The sequence below is a fragment of the Aptenodytes patagonicus genome, chromosome 23 (genome assembly GCF_965638725.1).
Source record: "Aptenodytes patagonicus chromosome 23, bAptPat1.pri.cur, whole genome shotgun sequence".
NCBI lineage: Eukaryota > Metazoa > Chordata > Aves > Sphenisciformes > Spheniscidae > Aptenodytes > Aptenodytes patagonicus.
Window position 1 is genome coordinate 3477839 of NC_134971.1, and position 21497 is coordinate 3499335.

At 45.1% G+C, this 21497-nt stretch overlaps 1 protein-coding gene across 2 annotated transcripts in view; it reads left to right on the forward strand.

The window, feature by feature from the left end:
* Positions 1–20475, forward strand: part of POU2F3 (POU class 2 homeobox 3) — a 42786-nt gene extending 22311 nt beyond the window's left edge. Inside the window, exons 5-14 of one of the 2 annotated variants that reach the window (XM_076358393.1) lie at positions 8007–8111; positions 9690–9792; positions 13050–13132; positions 13285–13467; positions 13856–13997; positions 14890–15026; positions 16309–16470; positions 18060–18126; positions 18680–18812; positions 19746–20475. In XM_076358393.1, the coding sequence (XP_076214508.1) occupies positions 8007–8111; positions 9690–9792; positions 13050–13132; positions 13285–13467; positions 13856–13997; positions 14890–15026; positions 16309–16470; positions 18060–18126; positions 18680–18812; positions 19746–19785 (1155 nt within the window). In that variant the 3' untranslated portion in view covers positions 19786–20475. The remainder of the gene's footprint in view (positions 1–8006; positions 8112–9689; positions 9793–13049; positions 13133–13284; positions 13468–13855; positions 13998–14889; positions 15027–16308; positions 16471–18059; positions 18127–18679; positions 18813–19745) is intronic. The other variant, XM_076358394.1, reaches the window with a different exon arrangement.
* Positions 20476–21497: the final 1022 nt, after the last annotated feature.

Sequence of the window (21497 nt, forward strand, 5' to 3'; positions counted from 1 at the left end):
GGGATAGACTGATTGCATAAATTTGTATGTGTGCTGTTTCTTCATTGAAATGCAGCCCTTTGGGAAAGCATCAGAGAAAGCCCTGGCTTGAGGGAAAGTCCTCTGTTTCTATATATGGTACTGTTTTGCTTAGGACAGATATGTAGAGGAACCCCTTCTTCAAGCTAGTTTTGTTCTGGCGCCTTGCAGAGGCCCTCAGATGAGATTGCTGGGAATGAACTCCAAAACAGGCCACTGAGTCTCTGGGGAAGCTTATGAGGGAAAGGGAGATGGAAGCAGGAGGAAGGATTTAGCCTTTTAAAATTTTTTCTCAAGTGGTGGACTGAAACCACTGAGTTAATTTTATGTTAGCCAATAACAGTTGACAACAACCCCGCATTGCTTCAGAGTCAGCTGGATTGTGTCTGTTCCTTAAGGTCCAGCTGCAGTCTGTTCACAAACTCCTGCTTTCCTGCTCCAGGCTTCTAAAGAGCAACCTATCTTTATAAGGTATTTCCTACGCTTGTTGCCTTGGTCCACTGGCAATATATCTTGTACAGCTGTTTCAAAGCTGTCTTAGAGATGAGGGAGAGACAGATAGGTCTTCTCTTCGTGCAAATTCCCTGCTCCAACTGGGTTCCTATCATCCTTTGGGAAATATTTTCTAGGCTTGCAGGGGACAAGCCCTAGTTTCATGGACCTGCCTAAAGGGACATAACAATTGTTTCTACAATAGAAACTAAGCTCAAGGCATGGTTGTCACTGTCAAACCACTATTTAGGTTGCCCGGCACCTTTTTAAGCGGTGAGTTACACGAACTACTGTGCATGGGTATGACTCTTCTGCCTACTAGAGAATGGCTCATCAGTAATAAGGAGAGGACTCTGAATTCTTGAAGGCCTTTCATCTGGTGAGCTCCAAGAATTCAATCAAAAGCCTGCACCACCCAGCAAGGGTGGGGCCCTACACCCATTTCGCAGAAGGGCAAGTCATAGCATAAAAAGGTGAAGGTGATGGGGTTTCAAGCAAGGCCTCTAATTTTGGAAGCCTGACATCAGAGTGCACTTTTTCTCTTCCCAGAGGTGCTGATCTGCTAGTGCTCCATGTGAAATCAGTGGGCTGAACCGAGGCTGCTCAGCCCCTTAGGAGTCAGACGCTGGGTTTATGCTAGCAAGAAACCCTCTTGCCCTGCTTCCCCAACACATAGAAGTTGTCCAGAGCCACCAAGCTGGGAGCAGAGAACCGGCTCTGAGCTCCCTCTTCCCCTCAATCACTAGACTTCATTCCCTCCACCCAAAATGAAAAACTATGTGATAGTTTCCAGCGAAGTTGATCTTTCTCACTCTCCCTTTCTTCTTTAATTATATTACTTGTGTGTATTTAATGCAATCCCTCTAGCTGCTCTTCTTGTGTCCCAGTTCCCTGGGGCGCAGCAACTGGTGCCAAAACTACCGTGAACCAATCAGAGAAACCTGCGGAGCTGGGATGGAGCCAGGCCCAGTCACGGGAGCTGTCTGATTCCAAGTTAATTCCTTTCAAACGTGGCATGTGGTGGAAAGTGCTTTGCTACTGAGGGCTACCTGTGCCATGACTCACTAGGTGGACACTGCTCTGCCCTCCTCATGGATGACTGACCCGGGGACATCAGTACTGTACAGCAGGGAGGCAGTGCCAGGTATTTAGATGGTTTGTGACTGCTTGGCAGACAGAGGGCACAGAGAATACAGGACAATCACAGTCTGCTCCCCCTGACAAGAGATCCATGGAAAGGGGAAATTTTTCATGCGGGGAATTTGGAAAACAGCTAAAGGTCTGGTTCTGGCCCCGGAAAAGCACAATAAGGCAACTTTGCTGCTGACTTCAACAGGAACATGTTTAGGCTCCAGGGAACCTGTGTGAGCATGCAAGAGGGCATGGGAGAAGCCATGAAGCCTGGTGTGTGTGAAATCGGATTGATAAGGAAAGGGGCAGGGATGCAGCCCAGGGTGGGAGCAGAGATGATAAGCACAAAGGTGTAGGCAGAGGTGGAGTTCTGGAGAGCTTTGGAAGTTGGGCAAGTGAAATTGAGAGAGGTGCGGGGAGCAGTGCTGCAATGTATGAGAAGGTTGGGGCAGAAAAGCAGGACCTCTGGGCTGAGGATGGCTAGGGAGGAATGGGCAGGGAGAATCCTGGAATGGAGACATGAGGGAAATCACAGCCTTAATGGTGGTAAAATTGTTTTCCATGCTTTGTTTGGAGGTTCTCACCATTCTGACCAAGAAAATGCCATCTCCCCCTCCCCTTTTTTTAAATACCTCCAATTTGGCATGTCCACAGGCCTTGGCAGAGAAGGTACCACATGCCTGAGTACCAACAGTAAGAGCGAAGATGCTGTAAATTGTTGCTTTGCAGTATCTTTTTGCCAGTTCTGTGCTCCCTGAACACAGATCACCATACGAAAGCACTAGCTGGCTTCTGTGCTCCTGATGCTCTTGCAGAGGCCACAGTCTCTAATGCGGAGAGCAGCCCTTCGTCAGGACGCGCCTACCTGAGCAGGCACCGATATGAGCGTGGCCATCCAGGGCAGGTGCTCTTCCCACCTCTGGTTTTGGTTCTCCACTCCCTTGCTCAGCGCCTGCTTTTGAAGCCTGCTGTGCTACACGTCATCATTTTGAGGTTTATCGTTCAGCACAGAGGAGATGGGTGACTTCTTTCTTTTTCCTGTTCTCTGTTTAAAAGCAAAACCACTAGGGAAATGCTGCATCAGAAAGCCCCTGAATGTAAAGCTGAGTGTGGTTCTGTTAGTTTTCTTTTGTGAAGCATGTAGCTCAGTTGTTCTTAAAGTTTTTATTTCCCACCCCCACTTTTACTACAGCTAAGGCACAACTATTAACATCCTGAGCTGAAGCTCAGAGGATAAAGCATATCAGATCAGGCCTCAGTTAATAAACTCAAAGGCCTCATATAGCTGTGATGCAGGTGTGTTGAGGTTAGGGATTACATTTTAATTTTTCAGTGTTCTGTCATTGCTGAGTTTTAGGCATTCAGCGTGGGATTAACTCCCCTTTTGTCATGCTGACAGCTTCTGAAAAATCCCACTCTTCAGTGTGAAAGGATATCAAATGTTATAGGGTGAATATCGTTGCATTGACATAAGGGTTTTCTGGTTTCTTCCTGGGTGTCTGTTAAGCCTTGCCGTACATGCAGGATAGTACATGTGGAAATAGTAATTGCAAGCCCATTATTATTATTGCTATAATTTATTATTAGTGTGTCTTTTATTTTATGGTGCCCACGTGTGCGGGTAATTCACAGAGAAGTACACTTACGCCATTGGAAGGTGGGAAGGCTTAGTTAACTGCAATAGCCTTGGATCCAGCTTTGATACCTGTTTCTACCATAGAACTTCCTCCCTTGACTTCGGGCAGATCACTCTGGGGCAGCTTCAGACAGCCCTGTTGTACTGAGTAGCGCTTTGGGAGTGATTCAGCCCTGGAAGAACCGTGCTGTTCGTTTTCAGCGAGGGGCAGTTGGCTCAGACTCTCTTAAGTCTGTGTGCACCTGATCCTCCTCTATCCAGTGAAATAGCCTTACCATTCTGCAACGAGGGGAGGGAGGGATATGAGTAAGTCAAACTCTTAAACAGTTGTGACTTGCTGACTATGAGATAAGCCAGATACGAAGGCAGATACATATCTGTTTCAAAGAGGTTACCGTCTAAATAGAAACTACACAACAAATACAATTGTCTTCTATCTTACAATAACGACCACAGTTCCTGCCTAATAACTGGTACTGGAGAAGGCTGACATGGCTTTAACGGCCTCGCTCTCGCAGGGTACGGGGATCTCTTACCTAGATTTGGGGAAAGCATCCGAGGCTCTGGGTGCTGAATCAGTCGGTGGGTCCCCTTTGTGAAGAGGATGGCGGAGCGGTGCTTACATTACATCAGAAGTGCTCATCAAAAGCAGGTGTCTTGGGGCTGCATTCAGGCTGCCTGCTTTGGTGTCTAATAGATGAGGAAGACCAATTCAGATTACCAGTGAGCAGTGACCCTAAGCTGGGCTTAGACGAGGAGGGCTGCAGCCAGAGTCCTGCCCAACAAATGGGATCCGACCGTCAGTCCACTGAATCAAATGTGGGTCGGTCAGTCTGTCTGTCGGAAGGGTATGGCCTTCCACGTGGTGAAATCGGAGCTGCTAAGGTGAATCTTTCCAACTTCCTCATGTAAGGCTGGCTTTTTACAGCTTTGCAATATGTCTGCAGGATGTTTTCATGAGCCGAATGTTTGCCAAAAGTTCACAGATCAGTTACAAAACAGATGTACTTTTTTTTTTTTTTTTCCTCCCCTTCTTCCTACTGGTAAGGAAGAGTTTGTGCAGTAATTGCAGGCAGGTTGGGAGATGTTTTCTTCATAATTCTCCTTCTTATGAAATGTTTATGAAACACCTTCCACAAATCGGTTACGCAAGCAAGCTGAAGAGCTTTGATCATTTTCCATCGCCCTCAATATGTTTCTTAGTTTGTTTTGCTTTTTGTTTTTGTTTTTAGGCCAGAGATAGGTAAGAAACAATCCATCCTTGGCCAGGCCCAGCAGATGTCCTAGCCAACTAAGGAAAGGACTCTCTTTCCATCCAGTCACCCTTCCTGTGTTTTTCACTCTGATTGCTTGGGGGCAGCTGACCCTATTTCAAGGCTGTGAAAACATCCCACTTGAGATTTGCGAGTGCGATTCCTTTCCAAGCCCGGAGCAGCCCTAGGTAGCTCTACGCACCGGTGCCGCCACCTGCCGTTACCTCCTCAGGAGGAGCTCGGAGCTGCTCCCAGCCCTGCCCGGAGACTCCCCTCGAGCCCAGGGGGAAGAAGGTGCCTGCAGATTCCCAGCTGGCAACCCAGGCTCCGCACCTCTCCCTAGCTGTCAGTGAGCAGGATGTGTTTGTAGCGCGTTGCTCAGTCCCGCTGTTTTACAAGTTCATTTTTCCTTAGATAGCGTTATTTCCCCAAAGCAAATTCAATGGGAAGAAACTTAGGTTTGCTCTCGATGACTTCTTGCTCCCCATTCCCCCTCTGATCGTCCTGTAAAACCAAGGTCCTGAGGAACCACAGTGGGATCTGGTTCTGGTTTTAACTAAACCACTGTTGCTCACTTGCAATGTTTTAGCAGGGTTCGCATCAAACACCTACGTGAGGTCATTCTGTGATAGTTTCAACCTTTTTCGGTTCCTTAAAGAAAACTTTTCTCATATTAGTAGAAAATGCCTGCAAATACGAGTCAGATGCACTGGGAAAGGAGAAGGCAACTCCTCCCCTTGTTTTATTAATTTGAAATTTACATTATTTTAAGGGAGTCTCATGATATTGAGTGGCCTCGCCCACAATGTGTGTGGTTTTTTGGGGTTTTTGGTTTTGGTTTTTTTAATGTACAGTTGGTAATACTGCCGGTTTAGCCAGGGAAAAAATGAAGGTGCAGGATTTGCATAAACCATCCCAAAAGTTTTGGATATACCCCGAACTCTCGCTAATGAACAATTAGCCAGCTGCAGGCCTGTTGGGGAGAGGAAGAGGAGGGAGAGGTAAATTTGAGCCTAAACCCAATGAAAATAGGTGCAGGGGAGAAGGCTTTGTCAAGAACACCCAGGTTCCCGCCCACTGCGCAGGAGGGAGCCAGAGAATTCCAGGGACGGGGGAAGGAGCAGTGGGAGATGTTGTTGTTTTTAAATTGGGAACCGGTCCTTTGCCAAACCCACCTCCCGTTCTCATATTGTGTGATGCTGGGATGCAGCTACACACCCCTTTCACCCTGGAATGCTTCCAAATCATTCCGCTTGGCAGCTGTAAAAATTGATTTCAGTTTAGAAATGGCTCGTGCTTCTTCAACACTCCACTCCTATTGGGATCATAACTTAGGCGGGATCAAGTGCCTTGTTCTCTAAGACGTGGATATCTTTTCTTTTTGGGACTGTTCAGACTTGGATGACTGCATTGTGCCAGGCAGACATAAATGAATTGCAAGCAGGGGTAATTTATTTATTTTTTATATTTATTTTTACTTTTTGGCTCGGATGACTTTTTTTTAATGCACCCTCAGAAAGAAAAACGCGCATAAAACCATTTGCCTGCAGTGGCTGGATGGCTCAGGGGTAACGGTGTGTTCTCCTGAGCCTTTTGTCTAACATTGAGTAACTTAGACACTATCCGCATTGATAGTGGTCAAGAAGATCTTTCCATCTGATTTTTTTCGCCAGGCTAAGAGGGATGATCATGCCAACCTGAAAGGTAGGAAAGAACTGGAATTCATAGCATGTATAACTTATTGCAAGGAGCTAGTATTATTGCAAAATTAGTTTTAGCAGTGTCCAGAGCTATAGTTGCAATGAAAAGAGATGTTGTAATTCTCTTCCCGCTGCGTAGCACCTTCCAAAATGCAGAGGTTAATGTTACAGGGCCAGCTCCCTGCACTGCAGCTGCGAGCCTCTTGTGATACATTTTCTCCTTTGCTCTTGCTCCTGTGGAGATTTGTGTATTTGTTTGCTTTAGCCAAATTGAAATAAAACCTCCCTCAACCAAAAATATTCGCTTGGGCCATTGTTTTTAGAAGCTGAATTTCTTGTCCCCCTCTGCTGGTAGGAGGTTGTATGACCTAAAGTCCACATTGGCACTGCAAAACCCTGGCAAACGTGACTCCGCTTGTCTTCTGGGGGATGTTGGGCTCGGCTGTAATTTCATGGGAGATGGTGAGGTTCAGCCCTAGTAGTAAGAGTGAATCTGCAATGCTGAGCCCGTGGACAGTGTTTTCAAGACCTGTCCTTTCTGGTGTCCTCCTGGTTTTTCCAGTTTGTGGAAACTGGAGCCTCTTCTTGCACTGGAAAGGCTTAGATGAGGAATGGGACTGATGATGTGAATCTTGTTCCAGGCATTCCCACGCTCAGGAAAAACTTGAGCCTAAGTTTGGAAATTGTTTGCTTGGATCTTTTCTTAGAGAAAATGTGTTATAAGAGCTCTGTATGACTTTTGTCTCCTGTGCGTGGCATCTGCACGTAGACACTCCTCAGACAGCTTTCAGGAATTAACCTAAAAACTCTCCGCAGGTTCCCCTCTCTCCTGTCCCAGTCAGCCTTACCAAAGGATTCCAGCTAGTACGAAGTGATGTAACAGTTTTTTGCTTTTTTTTAAATGTAGTAGCAATGTTAGATATTAACATGGAGACTATGGAATAAACCAGACACAAGGATTCAGGTCTGGTCCCAGGGTAAATTCTTCTCTTAAGAATGTGGACTCAGAAATCATGATTTTTTTTGTAGACAGGAATCTTTCTTGAACATTAAAGTAGGTCAGAATGACCACTGGACAAAGGGCTGACACCTGTGAAGTTTTCTAGTTCTTTCCCCACAGCTTGTTCTAGCTAAGGAAGCAGATTTTTCCTTGCCAGATCAGTACAATTTCTTGTTGTTTTCTGGTAGAAGCTGAGCAAGTATGTTTGGTGCCTGGGGTGCTGCGTGTTCAAGTCTGGAAGATTACACTGCTTTTTGAGGTCTTTCACTTCATGACCTTCCCTTTCCCATTCCCTTGTACTGTTTTCTGCTACCTGCAGAACAAAATGAGAGGCTATCTATAGCCAACCCTGCCATCGGGTTGTGAGTCGTGATCTGTAAAGGAGAATTGCTTCATGTCTCATAACTCCACAAAATGCCTCAGTGTTTTGTCTGAGGAAAGCACTCGCATGCTTTAAACCTTGCTAAGTCACTGGAACTTGGTTACTTCCAAAAGTGTTTTAATAAATGCGTTTTAATTGAGCAAACTGCAAGCCTCCCCTTGGCTTGGCAGAGCAGGAAACCTATGTCCATGTTATAAACTGGAGAGCAGAAGTGGGGAACGACCATGCCTTTCTGTAAAGCCAGGGATGGAAGCAGTGAGTCCTGACCTCTAACTTTCTCTGAAAGGAGCCCCTTCCCGATCCCTTCCAGCCTCTCAGACTCCTAACTGCCCCGCACCTCCTGCATCCCCTTGTCTCTGCTCCCTAACGCTACAGTTACTTTGCTCTTTTTCAGATTAAAACCGAAGACCTCAGTGACTCCTTGCAATCTACAATCCCCCCTAGGTCAGGTCACCTTGTGCAGGGATCATCGATGATGCCCGGAAGCCAAATCGCGGGGGTAAGTGACTTCGCTGCTTCAGGGATCCAGAATTCTGAAATGGCACTGGTTAGTGAACCTCCGGAGAAGAGACTGGGTTTGAGACACTTGCCAAATTACGTATGCCTTTTGACAGTGGCAAAAGGAGGCTTGAGAGTGTGATGGACACTAAAATGGAAAAGTGAATCTGCGTTGGCAAAAGTCAGCTTCCTCCTCAGCCTCTTTCCTGCAGAAAGTTTTACATGGGTTCAAAGGTAGACTGGACATGTACTTGGAAAAGATTTCTTTTGGGGGTTTACTAAGTAGGCAAACCACACCATGCTCAGGAAATCCCTTGAATTGTATTTTCGGTTGGAGGCTGAGACAACACCAAGGGGAAGTGTTAGATATGCTTGCCCTGGTCTTCCTCTTTCATGAACGTCTGGTTAATGCCATTGTCGGAGATAGGATTCTAGGCTAGATTAACCCTTGATCTTAACCACTGTGGCCATCCTTGAATAGGTTGCCTGAAATTGATTTACACCAGAGAAGACATTAATTCCTTGAGGGAATTTTTTTTTCCTAAGGAAAAAAATTGGAGTTTAGCACTTAACTCTTGTTAAATTCTAGTGGGAGTTAGATGCCAGAAGGCCACGCAGCTGCTCAGTAATCTCTTCCCTCATTCTTCCGCGGGGTATTCAGGTCCCTTACACAATTTGGGGACTGTTCAATTTCCCCAAAGCTTCAAAACAGTTCTTGAGAAGCTCAAAGAGCTCATCTTATTGAGTAATGAGTTCTTTTAAAAATGTACCTCTAAAGAGAGTTGGTCTTACTGGGGCATTTTTTGGGGGTGTGTGTATTTGTCCCAAGCAAATGCAAACTCTTATCCCCTAATCCCAACAAAGGACCTGGGGCTGGGACCCCAGTAATGTGAAAGAGCGCTAGGATGTAGTCCTCGTCTCTCAGTACCTATTGCCTGCTCTGCTCAGTGCAGGGGAGGGGAATTCCTGGCAGCTACGTGGCAAAGAACAGGAAACATTTTCACATCTGACCACTGTGCCCATTGCAATGCGTTTGCTGTTGGTGCAGAGAATCAGGTGCTGCTGGGTATTGCTTCTTTCCCATCTCAGCACACGGCTGGATGGGAAATCAGCCTTCTGTGGAAAGTAGGCTCTTGGTGTTTGCAACATGGGACAGTCAGCTTCACTTTCCTGTGTAATTTTAGGGAGTTCACTCTCTGGAAATACATTATCTGGAAGAAACTGAAATCCAAGAGGTTTCACTGTTACTTCTAACAACCAGGTTTTAATTGCCAGTACCTCAAAAATGTCATTTTCAAGAACTGACTTTTTCAGGTAAAAGTAGGCAGTTCTCCATGTGGATGTCTGTGTGTGCACGGAATTCTTCTTATACAGCTGAAAACTTCAGATCTGGAGTACCTCTGGATCTGTAGCTCTCCAGTGCATGAATTACACTAATCCGGTGTGTTGGCAATTAAATGAAAAGCGTGAACGGGGTCAAGGACAGTATAAAAGAGCAGGGAAGTTTTATAGGAGAGGTGATGCTGTGTGAAGAGCAGACATCTCTGAGTTTTCTTGTTCCCTTTGCTTTTCCTTGTAGGATATGAGCTCTCTTCACACCCTGCAGCAGCTTGTATTGCTTCCTGGTCATATGCAGTCAGTTCCCCAGTTTCTTCTGTCTCAGTCTCAGGCTGGGCAACAAGGTAAGAGCAATAAAAGCTGAAAGGGGCATTGTTATAAGCAGATACATATCTAGGAAAAACCTCCTTCCTCATGACTATTGCTTTTAATCTGGTCTGTGACGTTTTCCCAGCATGATGATGTCTGTTCCCCCGCTATGTTACCAGCTGCATTTTCCCCTGCTCTTCCCCCTGTGCTGGTTCCCGCACCTGGGATGATGATCCCAGTAGTTGCTCTGGGAAGGGTCCAGCTCAGGAGGTGCTCCTGGCATCTGTGGCTTGTGTGCGCCGAGAGTGCCACCTTGGGGCCAGTCTTTGCAGACCTGGTAGGGATCCCACCTCTGAAATTCAGGACAGCATCTGTTTGGCTTTCAGCAAAACAGCAAGGAGCCTGCTCCTTGGGGAGCAGTTGCAGCCTGCCTGGGCTCCCAGCCTCGCTGGGTTGGCACTCTTCATTTCTTCCAGATAACTGATGAGAGGTTGAGCTGATCTGCCGAAGTACCTTAGAGGGAGAGTAAATCCAGGGAAGGAGCTGAGCTGCTCTGGTGGAAGAACGATGCTGGAAGGACTAGAACAAACAGGTCTAACTAGCCAGGAGCAACCCGCGGATGAGAGTTGAGAGGTTTGGAGTTGCCAGTGGTTGTTCCCAAATCTCGCTCCAAGCCATGGGACAGGAGAGGACAGGAGGTCTAACTACTTCTGAAACACAGTGTAATCTGCTCCATGAAAGGGATGAAAGGACTGAGGGACTGAACTCAGTGCTTGAGAAAGTCCTTGTGTTCCTATTTTTACTGCCGATATTTTTTATGGCATTTCTCCAACAACTGGGATACAGGCATGCCATTGATTTTTATGCTGCTTGTGGACAGACAAACATAGTCTTTGATCCCTAACCTGACAGAGGCAAAGGGACTTCAGTCCTTTGCTCACATTCTTGATTTATTCCAGCACAGAGGTCCCTCCGTATGAATGAAAATTCAGAATTAAAATCTTAATATCTCTGCAGCTTGAATGCAATGGTACATATGCCTCAAAAGAAAACTATTGTATTGTAGGCAAGTGGGAAACCTACTTCTCATTGACAGTATATAAGCTCTTCTCTCTGCCAAATGATGCTGAGTGATGTATAAAGAAACTACTTGATGTATATATAACAATAATCGAGAATTAATTTGTTTGAAATGGCAGGGTCAGGATAATCTATTGCTTACCATCTGCTTTTATTCATGTGTAATAGGAAACACATTATACTGGAAAACAGAACTTGCTTCCTTTTATAGATTTAGAGTTTCTTCTGTTATGTGACTTCCTTTGGCAGCTATAACCCCTCCAACAGATGGCCATTTGTTTGGCCATGACCCTTTTTGGTTCCAGACTTGATGAAGACTGGATATTCTGGCCAGTAGCCAGCTCTTTATGCAAGAGCACTTCCATTTGAATAGACGATTGCCAAGTTTTAATGACCCTTTGCTGTGTGCATGCACAGCCACTGGGGAGTGAAAGTGAAGGCACAGATTTGTTTTGTGGAATTAGCTGTTTGGTACAGATACAGATGGACCGTTCTTCATACCGAAGAGATGCACAAAATATTCCTGAAGTTGTCCCTTGGGCCGTTATGGGAACACCCTCAATGTTCCCCGAGTTCTGACTGATGGGTACATCAGTTCATGGATTTCATGGCCAAAGGGACTTGGCTGTGGGCTTAACCTTTCCAAGAGGACACAGGTTTTGGTTTGAGTTTAGTGTTTTAAAGCTGTTTTTAAGCCAGATAAGTTGCCAGGTCTGATGCATTATGCCCTGATGTGATTCATTGCGCAGCCCTTTAAACACCTAATGCTGGCACGCTTGAATAAGGGGGTGAGAGCTCTATGCTGTAAAGGTGGAAACAAGCAGCCAGGTAGATGCTGGCAATACTGTCAGCCAAAATATTGCTGCTGAAGTCTTCATCTTACAAAAACACAGCCTTGGTCTCATCAGCTGTCAAACCAGTGATTCCTGAATCCAGTCCGTAATTTTCATTTGAGCTAGAGCTTAGCTTTTGCAAAGGTGTTCAATCATGATTTTAAAGACTCCAAATGACAGAGCATCCGCCATGTCCCTAGGCAAGCCATTCCAGTGATTAATTACCTTCACTGTTAAAAATGTGCACCTCATTACCAGCCTGCATTTGAAATTCAAAGTTGTTCCAGCATTACAGAAGGCTTATTGAAACACCAATCTAAATAAATAAATGGGATCCTGCACATTCAGATCTAAATTAAAAAAGGAAAGACAGAAAGAGAGAGAGGGGGGAGTGATTGATTCTGGAGATGATCTTTTTTCCTTTTTTTTTTTTTAGCAGAAGTCCATAAATTTCTATAGTTTTCCCTATAATTGTCAGTTACAATCAATAGAATATATTGATTGCCTCAAGAAAGGTTATAAATCCTCACTAAATTCTATAGGCTTCACCCACAACAGACTTGAAGAACCTAACTAAATTTCTAGGGAACTACACTGCTTTGGTCGCTACTTAATCCTTTAGGACATTCCCTGTAAGAGATATAGGCTTGTACTTGGCAGTTTGTCAACTAAACAATTACGCAGTCTCCATAAATACTAGTTTTTGTTAGTTTTATAGATTTCCCTTCTTTTTTCCTTTCATCATTTTGTGTCAGTTTATATATTCCAAAAGAAATTCAATTTATTTGAAATACAGTGGGGTAGAAAAGAAAGGGTCAGGTGGCTTCAAAATGACACTTCAAAATGAAATGTATAGTAGAAAGCAGAGTGGGTAGGCTCATGAGATTAACTGTAGGATCAGGATTTTTTTAACAAGATCAAGTGGCTGAAAGTTGGAGTCAGAAAAGCTTCTATTGGAAATAAGATGCACATTTTTTTTAATAGCTACAATGATTAAGCACTGGGAGAGATCACCACTAAGGATGTAGTAAATTCTCTGCTGCTTGGCGTCTAAAATCAAAGTTAGATGTCTATGCCCTAGTTCAACCTCAGGTTAATGAGCTACAGGCAGGAATCAGTGGGTGAGATATTTTACCTATATCATATTGTAATAATCCCTTTCAGGCTAAAAAGCTGTGAAAAGAACCCTTCCTTTCTCATAGTCCAACTCAGAGCCATCCACATTTGCAATGGCCAAAATTCTCATATTTTGAACAAGAGCTGGTTGATGTTTTCCATTCAGAGCTTCGTGAGTCTTTCCTGTGCAGAGTGATGTTCAGCTGCCTAGGTGCTGATGAAGGAGCTGGTCTGATCAAATGCATCTCTCTTTCTCTCCTCAGCTTTGCAGCCAAACATCCTCTCCTTCCCTCAGCAACAGGGCAGCCTTCTCCTCTCCCAGCCGGGACCCAGCCTGGCATCACAGGTAACTTGCCTCAATGTTCAGTCCAACATACAGTCCCACCCTGAGAAGCACCCATCTACAAAAAGTGCTGCTTCATTAAGGGCAAATGGCAGAGGAAATGGTATGCTTTTCTAGTCTTGTGACTCTATGCATCTCTTTTGTTGTTTTGACAGGCTGTGGGCCGTTCTGGACTCCCTGGCTCATCGGTTGAACCCCACCTGGACGTACCCCAGCATTTGCAAGTGGCAAAGCACCTAACTCCATCAGGAGCATCTGAGGAACCCAGTGACCTGGAGGAGCTGGAAAAGTTTGCTAAGACTTTCAAACAAAGGCGAATCAAATTGGGGTTCACGCAGGTGAGCAGCCTCGTCAATGGGAAGGGTGGTGTCGCTTGTGATGTGGACATGTGGGGCTGGGGGAGTTTGTGGCAGAGGAGTGGATGGAGGAAGGGCCGGATTGGATACAGTTTGGCTTTCTTTGGAGCTTCCCCTTCCAAACACATAAAGAGAGAAACCCTTCCTAATACATCGTTACCATGACCTCATTTTCTGCACCTTCTTCAATACACAAAGGCTCAGGGGTGTGGGGCAGACTCCCATGGGAAGAGAAGTCACTTTCTCTGGAAGGCAAGTCATGGAAACTAGGCTGCACCTATTCTGGAAGCAGCCTGGGAGGTGGTCTGACAGCAGGAAGCTGTGAGGGTTTTTTCTGAGCTCATGTTGTGATTCGGATCTTCTCTGGCAGGGTGACGTTGGACTTGCCATGGGGAAGCTCTATGGCAATGATTTCAGCCAGACCACCATTTCCCGCTTCGAGGCTCTCAACCTGAGCTTTAAGAATATGTGCAAGCTCAAACCTCTGCTGGAGAAGTGGCTGAGTGACGCAGGTAGGTGACATTACATGCAGAAACGCCACCAGTCTTGGCCAGGACGAGAGGATCCATCCGGGAACCTCCAATAAAAGCCAGGAAAATCAGAGCTGGAGCTGAGACCTCTCAGAGCTGTGGCTGGGCTGGTAACAGGCTGCTTTCCTCTGTGGATCACACAGCGGGTTGCATAGCAGCCTAGATATCAAACCACATCTGTCCTTTCTCTCTGGCAATATGGGATTCACATTGCAATTTGGTGTCTGGGGCAGTCCCTTCCTGCATCGCCTCTTGCTCTGTTGCATGGCCTAGGGCAAATCGCTGGGCTCGTCCATTCAGTCCCTCCTTGTGTAAACTGGAAAGAGTAGGAAGGGATTCCTAAAGTGCTCAGAGATCAGTCCATGAGCAGTAATTAGAAAAAGAAGGTATCACTGCAAGGGGAATCCTCAGTAGTAGCAGTATTGGGCTGGTGTCCTCTGCTGGCTGCAAGCCACTGTAGGAGTGGCATTAGCCTCATGTGCTTCGGGAGTTGCACGTTTGACCAATTTGTGTCAGGAGGTGTCTCAGCTACAGGAGGCCTGATCCCGGTGGTGTAAGTCAACATCTTTAACCGTGTGAAAGTAAATCATTGGAAAATGCGTGGTCCCCATCAGAGCAGGCTGGAAATCAAGCTGGAAAAAGGAAAAATAGTGTATTGATTAAAATTTTAGCACTTTCATTTGTTTCCTGATTTGGACAAGGTCATTGATGGATTTAGGACTGTTGGAGCAATTTTAATCACCATCAGAGGAAGGATCCGCAATGTAGGAACATTTTATTTAGTTTAGGAGGTACCATAGTTCCCAGAAAGGATCTAGGAATAAAAAGAACTCATTATCTTCTTGAATATCTCTCTTCCCCTCCCTTTCCCCAGAATCTGCTCCTTTGGATTCTTCCATGAGCACTTCCAATTCCTACCCCTCAGTGAATGAGATGTTTGGACGGAAAAGAAAGAAGCGAACCAGCATTGAGACCAACATTCGCTCCACGCTGGAGAAAAGATTTCAAGATGTGAGGGGAAAATCTTTCAATGTGTTGTGAACTCTCTCTGCATCTGGCATTTGCTAGGTCATAGTAGCACTGCATTCTCAAATAGGGAGATCTCTTTTTGTGTTTGTTTTGATAGCAGGTTAGAAAACCCTTGAAGGGGTTAACAGGAAAAGTGTCAAAACCAAAGAAATCAGACCCAATTATTTCCTTGGTAAATGTTGTTTTAAAGGAATTACAAGTTCATCACCACACCTCCCCATCATCTTCCACTGATCAGTGCCCTCGCCAGAGCTGATCTCCTGCACCCACCTCTTCTCATTGCGAGTTGCGGGCGTATGTCACGGGAACTGTGTGGCCACGGTGCAGCACGGAAATGGATGCCCCCCTTAAGCAGGTCTTGTGAGACCACAGAACTAGTTGCTCCACATACTGCTGCTGAATCATTTCAGAAGTGGAGCCTTTTACTTTTTAAGCATCAAGATTTTCAAGAAAAATCACTAGAGAGCAAACAGAGCTTTAAATCAGTAGGACTAACTTGTCCATTGAGAATTTTTCATCAAAACTGTTTTTGACCAGCCCTCCTTTTTTCTTGGTTTCTCCCTCATATCTGACCATATCAAAATTTCCTCCTACGACTGTTAATGAGAACAAAAGACAATCATTGTCAGGTCATTATGGGCACCTTGTTTTTAGCTACTATGAGGCATTCTTTGTAATGGGAAAACTGTCTTGGCATCTCTGTGCTAGGTATTTTTGACCCTCAAGTCTCCAACTCAGATCAAAACCCATAGAGCTAAATGCTGTCTAATACACCAGAAAATAAGTGACTCAGAAGAAAGGATAGGTACAATTATTTCCCTTTATAAATGAGGGATGGAGGAAGAAAGAGAAGAAATGGCTCTTCTGAGATGGTGCAGGTAGGCATACAAACAGCACTCAGAGCTTGTGTGTCCTGTGTAGCGCTAAGAAGACCACCAGCCATAAGCTTCCCCCCAAGCAATAATTTAGGGTCCTGTTAAGATCAAAGAGCATGGTGCTTTATACAATAACAGGGCCAGGTACTGTGACTCATCCCCCACTGATTCCATGAGACTTGACATTGAATCAGAGGCACTTTCTGGTTCACAGAAATAATCTCTCACCCAAATATTTACCCTTTGTCTTAGAAGAAAATTTTCTCCCCTCCCCAGTTTACAGCCAACCCCACCCTTGTCCTCTGCCTTTCCAGCAGCAGAAGCGTACATTGATGCTGTAAGTTACAGCTCTTCAGGGCTTTCTTTAACCTCCTGCCCTTTCTCAGCAGAACCCCAAGCCCAGTTCAGAGGAGATATCCTTGATAGCAGAGCAGCTCTCCATGGAAAAGGAGGTGGTTCGGGTCTGGTTCTGCAACCGGCGCCAGAAGGAAAAACGGATCAGCTGCCCGATGCCATCCCCCATCAAATCACCTATCTACAATTCCAGACTGGTGAGAGATTTTGGATTAAGGAGTTCTACATGCCATCCCAGACAAGAAGGGAAAAGGCGAAGGGTGGGGTGGGGAATGCAGCAGGGTTTGCTGGAAAAGGAAACAGGACAAGACATTTCCTTGTACGTTCAAGTCCCTGAGCTGCTTGCAAGCTCACTCCACAGTCCAGGGGGGGATTACACCTGCAGGAGTGTGCAGAGGGACAGCTGGGCTAGCCACGGATTGGGCATATATTCAACATCCTAACTTGAATGGAATCTCACGCCCGCATTTACAGAACATTTCTTTTTATTCTATTAATGAAATCAATAGAAAGAAAACACAAGTTTCCTGGAAGGCACAGGTCAGTTTAATTGTAGGATAATTTATCCAAATAGTGGTGCTATCCCAAAACCTTTCACCCTGAGATTGGTAAATAAAAGCTTTCCAAAGTTAATGGAGGAGGAATCAGCATTCCATGGAATGAGAATTACATCCACTCATGTCAATTTAGTTGTTAACTCTGAAACCTAATGGTAACCATTTACATATCAGTTTGTTGTTTTACGTCTTTGCAGAAATGCAGAATACACTCCAGTAGTGCTAGCTGTCCTTCTTTCATGTTGTACATTCACATTTTGGCAAGTTTATTTTCAAGAAACTGTTGTGAGAGTTGGTGAAAGCGTGTCCTACTATCAGTGGCTACCGTGGATAATAAGCTACTATTGCATTTCTGCTAGTTAATAGTTGCTTAGTTGCTTCCACATATAAAAGTGGCAGGAACCTCCCTACGGTGTTATGAGTGCTGGAGCACATGTGAGTGGGAGGAAGAGCACATATTCGCAAGCAATATTTTATCTTGAAGTCTTCTGGGTTTTGGAATTATCCATCAGAAGGCAGGAAAACATCACAAGAAGTTTGGTCGCTTGTTGCACAACACATTTGGTCGACAGTCACAAACACAAAATGCTGCTTGCAAGCCATGAATTTTTAAAGCAGTAGCTTTGGTGAATAGTTTTCCTGTGAATGCATTGTACAAAGTATGCCTTTGCTCATCAGTCATTCTGAACAACCTGTTGCCTGTAGTTAAAGTATCACGGTTGAACAATAAATGCCCCAGGCTTGCTTTGATTGCAGCCACCAAATTACTAATTGTCACCTGAGAATTCTCACCCATCAAGAACTCCCTAAAGGAAAAGGGATTATTTGTGCCCAAGACCAGAGTGTGCTGGGAAGTTTCAGACTAGGAACATCCAGCCTGAAACATCCAAAGGGCAGTGGCTCCTACCAACCGGATCTCAGGACTTCCAGAAAGTTTGGCTTGTGTTTGATAATTTCAGGCTTTTCCATAGCTGATCCATAAATTTAGACCTGTGTAGGGAGTGTCAGGCACATGTAATACTCATTGTGGTTTCTTTCCGTGGCCCTGGATATGGGAATGGTGCTTCTACCCTAGAGTATGAATAGTAATATCTGTGGGAGCCTCAGATGTAGATAAGAAGTCTGCCTAGGAGCCAGCACACTCTAAAGGGAATGTGAAAGGAGTGGCATTTTGTGATCTATACTCTCATAGTGCCAACTGCTTACTGTTTGCTTCTGTTTCTCTCTAGGTCTCTACCTCAGGGTCCTTGGGGCCCCTCTCCGTCAATCCGGTGCATAGCACCATGCCTGGGACTGGTAAGCCTTGAGAAACCTGCCTCACTCACCATTCCTTCCCTCCTTCCTCTGCTCTTGCTCTCTGACTACTTGGTTTCTAGGTCACATTTGCAGGCCACTCTTAATAAGACCCTTGGGTTTGGCCAGGGAAAGTATCCCCACATAACCAGTGTACAAGGGATAGGAACAGCAGAGTCTTTCTCTTGGCTGGAACAAAGGCATGGAAAGCTTCCTGGGGATGATAACATTCCCAGGATAATCCTAGGCAAATTTTACGGGGTGTTTAGGTTTGGGAGCCAGGCACACCTAGAAGCCCAACGAGAGGAGTGCCTGGGGGTTCTTCAGCAAAACGTTGTCAGATCTCCTTCGAGAAGTGCGATTCACAGAGAGAGCAGTCCTGGAGACCCCCACCTTCTCTGTCGCCGGGGCACAGATTCTGCCTTGCTGCTGCAGGGCAGACGGTGAATCAGATAACAACAGGATGGGTACAAGATATGGTGGAAGTGTTTGGGCTTGGGCTGTCCTTGGCAGGAAAAGGAGATCCCAGTCTTATTCTGCTTTCTCTGCTACACAGTAACATCATCGTGTTCCCCAGGGAACTCCAGCAGGCCCTCGTCCCCTGGCAGTGCACTCCATGCCAGCAGCCCCGGCACAGCCCAGAGCAACTCCAAAGCTGCAATGAACTCTCCCGGTTTCAACTCTTCAGGGTAAGGCAGTGGGGGCCCACAGCTCGCTCCTTGGCAAGGGCATCGGAGGGCTTGGGAGACAAGCAATTGGGACCTTAGAGAAGAACGTGCAAGCCCTTAGAGACTCCAGCAATGTGGAGCTAACGTGGTGGCACGTTCTTACATGAAGCTTCACATCTAACCTGAAGCTTCTTGGGATATGGCTATTTTTCTGCTTGAAGATAAATAGTAAATCAAATTTTGCCTGAAAAACTGTGCTGGTTGAAAAAAGGGGGAAAAAAAAAAGCGCAGCCAAAGACCTGAATAGAAACACTGGCCATAAGGACTGTCCTAAACTAACTCTCTGTGTGGAGGAAGCAGAGGAAGGCTTATTTTGCTGCTTCTGCTTGGGTAACCCCCTCCACAGCCAGTTTTCTCTCCTGCGGTGCCACCCAGAGAGCTCTGCTGCAGAGTAACTGTTCCACAGTGGCAGATGAAACAAGAACAAAGATTTTCCTCTGCCCTGCCTTTAGATGCTACAAAAGCGTTAAGCCACACGTATGGGCCCAGAGCCCTTCTGGTTATTTCACTGAACGTGCCTCTGCCACAGTCTGTGCTGCTCAGGCCTCTCTGCGCTTGTAGTTTCTGCTACATCGCACCAAGCGTGCTGCGTAAGTAGGAAGGCAACAGAGAGCAGAGGGCGTTACCCATAGCTGCTGGGCTTTCTGAGTCATGGATCATCCTGTGCCGTGAATCAGACCTCCTCTTACATGGAGGAAGTCCAACAGCCAGGTAGTATGTGAAATCACGAGCACAGTGGAAGATTTTGCTGTGAGCTTCCTACAGGAGCAAAGGATCATTTGCTGGCTGCCAAGTCAAAGTAAGGTTACAAGTGGAGTAATAATGACTTTTATTTCAAGGGGAAACTGTTAACAACATGGCAATTGTAGCTCTTATTCCCTGTGTTGCAAACAGATCTTGGTACCGATGGAATCAACCTACCTACCTCCACTGAGATGACTCCTCCATCATGTGTAAAAGGAGCTCTGACTTCCAGCTATGGACCAACTTCTCTAGGAACAATGCTTGGGGCAACATCTGGCGTTCCAGTGCCTTCAAAATGCTGCCAAATGAAGGTCTTGTTTAAGAGAACCCATAGCAGCAGAACTCTCCAGGGACTCAAACTGCAGCTGACCTTCCCCAAGGATTCTCAACGCCAACAGTGACATTATAATACTCTTCCAGGCATTCACTTCAAGAATGAGCCCTTGCTTAGCACTATTAGCATGAAACACTGCCCTCTGCTTGCAAATCTCTGCATTCACACTGGATTGCCTGGCAATCTCTAATCTGGAAGGATTTCTATGTCAGGACCCTCTTTTCCCCTCACTCATTTCAGAGCTTCCCATAAGAAGGGTCTGTCATGCTGTTACTATCACGCACACATACCATAAACCCCCAAACTGAGCCGAGGTTACCCAGTTCATTTCACCAGAGACCTGTGTCTAGATGTCAGCCTTGGTTTTCAATAGACTTCTAAGGTCAATGGCACTGTGCTTTATCCACTATCAAACTTGCTTTGCTTTGAGCCACTCTGCCCTGTTTCTAAAGGTGTTTTTTTTTTCTTTTTTCTTCTTTTTTTTTTTTTTAATTAAGTATTTTACAGCCTTCTTATTTTTTCCTTTTAAAAAAATTGTTGTCTTTTGCAAAATTTGTGTCCAGGTCTTGTTATTGTTCACAGCTGGCCCCACTGCCCCGCTGGAGGACGTCACTGTTCGAAAACCTTGGGCGAACTCCTGACTCCATTGAACACAAAAGCAGTTAGCGTTGATTTGATGGGACAAGGATTAGTCTTGACCTTCCCTTCTTTCTTTTATTCATCCTTTGGGTTTTATCTGATACCAAACGAAAACAACTTCTCTGGAGTAGAGGTGTGCGTGTGTTCTGGTCTTTCCTGAATTGTAAGTAATGTAGCTTGCCTGTTCTCTGCAGCATGCTCTTCTGTTCCTGGGAGGACAAGCTGTATTGCTCAGGTGTGAATCTTGAGGTTTGTGTGTGCAAGTGTTTCTTAATTTCATGAGATGCCAAAGTGTAGGAAACTTCAACTTTCTCAGCATATCACTAGGGAAATTGTTGTTACTTTGCAACTCTCCACTTGAAAAGAGGTAGATATTTAATTTTGTTTAGGTAGACTTGAGTAATACAAATTCCCGGTCAGGTTGTCTATGGGTACAAGTAATTAATTCAGTGGAACTAGAGTAAATGAGTATCTGGTTCACAGATTGTAAATAGACATTTTTGAGTAGTAGTCTTTTTTTCTGATGGCTTTTTTTTTTTTTTAGATAAATGTGAGCTTTTTTTTTAAGTAAAAGTTATCCTTTGTCACTTCTGGGGAAAAAAAAAAGTTTGATCCGTTGTTTTTTATCCTACTCATCCAGTCCTGTGAGATGAACTATTGCTATAGGGATCGTGGACCTTAAGAGTTTATCGGCTACCTTCACACAAAGTATTGAGCCCTACATGCACATTGTCTATAGAACCGCATTTGTTGCTTTGAGTGAGGTTTGTTATAGAAGCAGACACTGATGATAATGAGAGAGGACTGGAAAAGATAAGGTAACATTTCTAGAAAAATGGAAATTAAGAAAAATATTTCTTTTTTTTAAGATACTAAAATAAGTTTTTTCAAAATGTTCTAACACAAAAAAGGGAGAAACTGTATTTCTG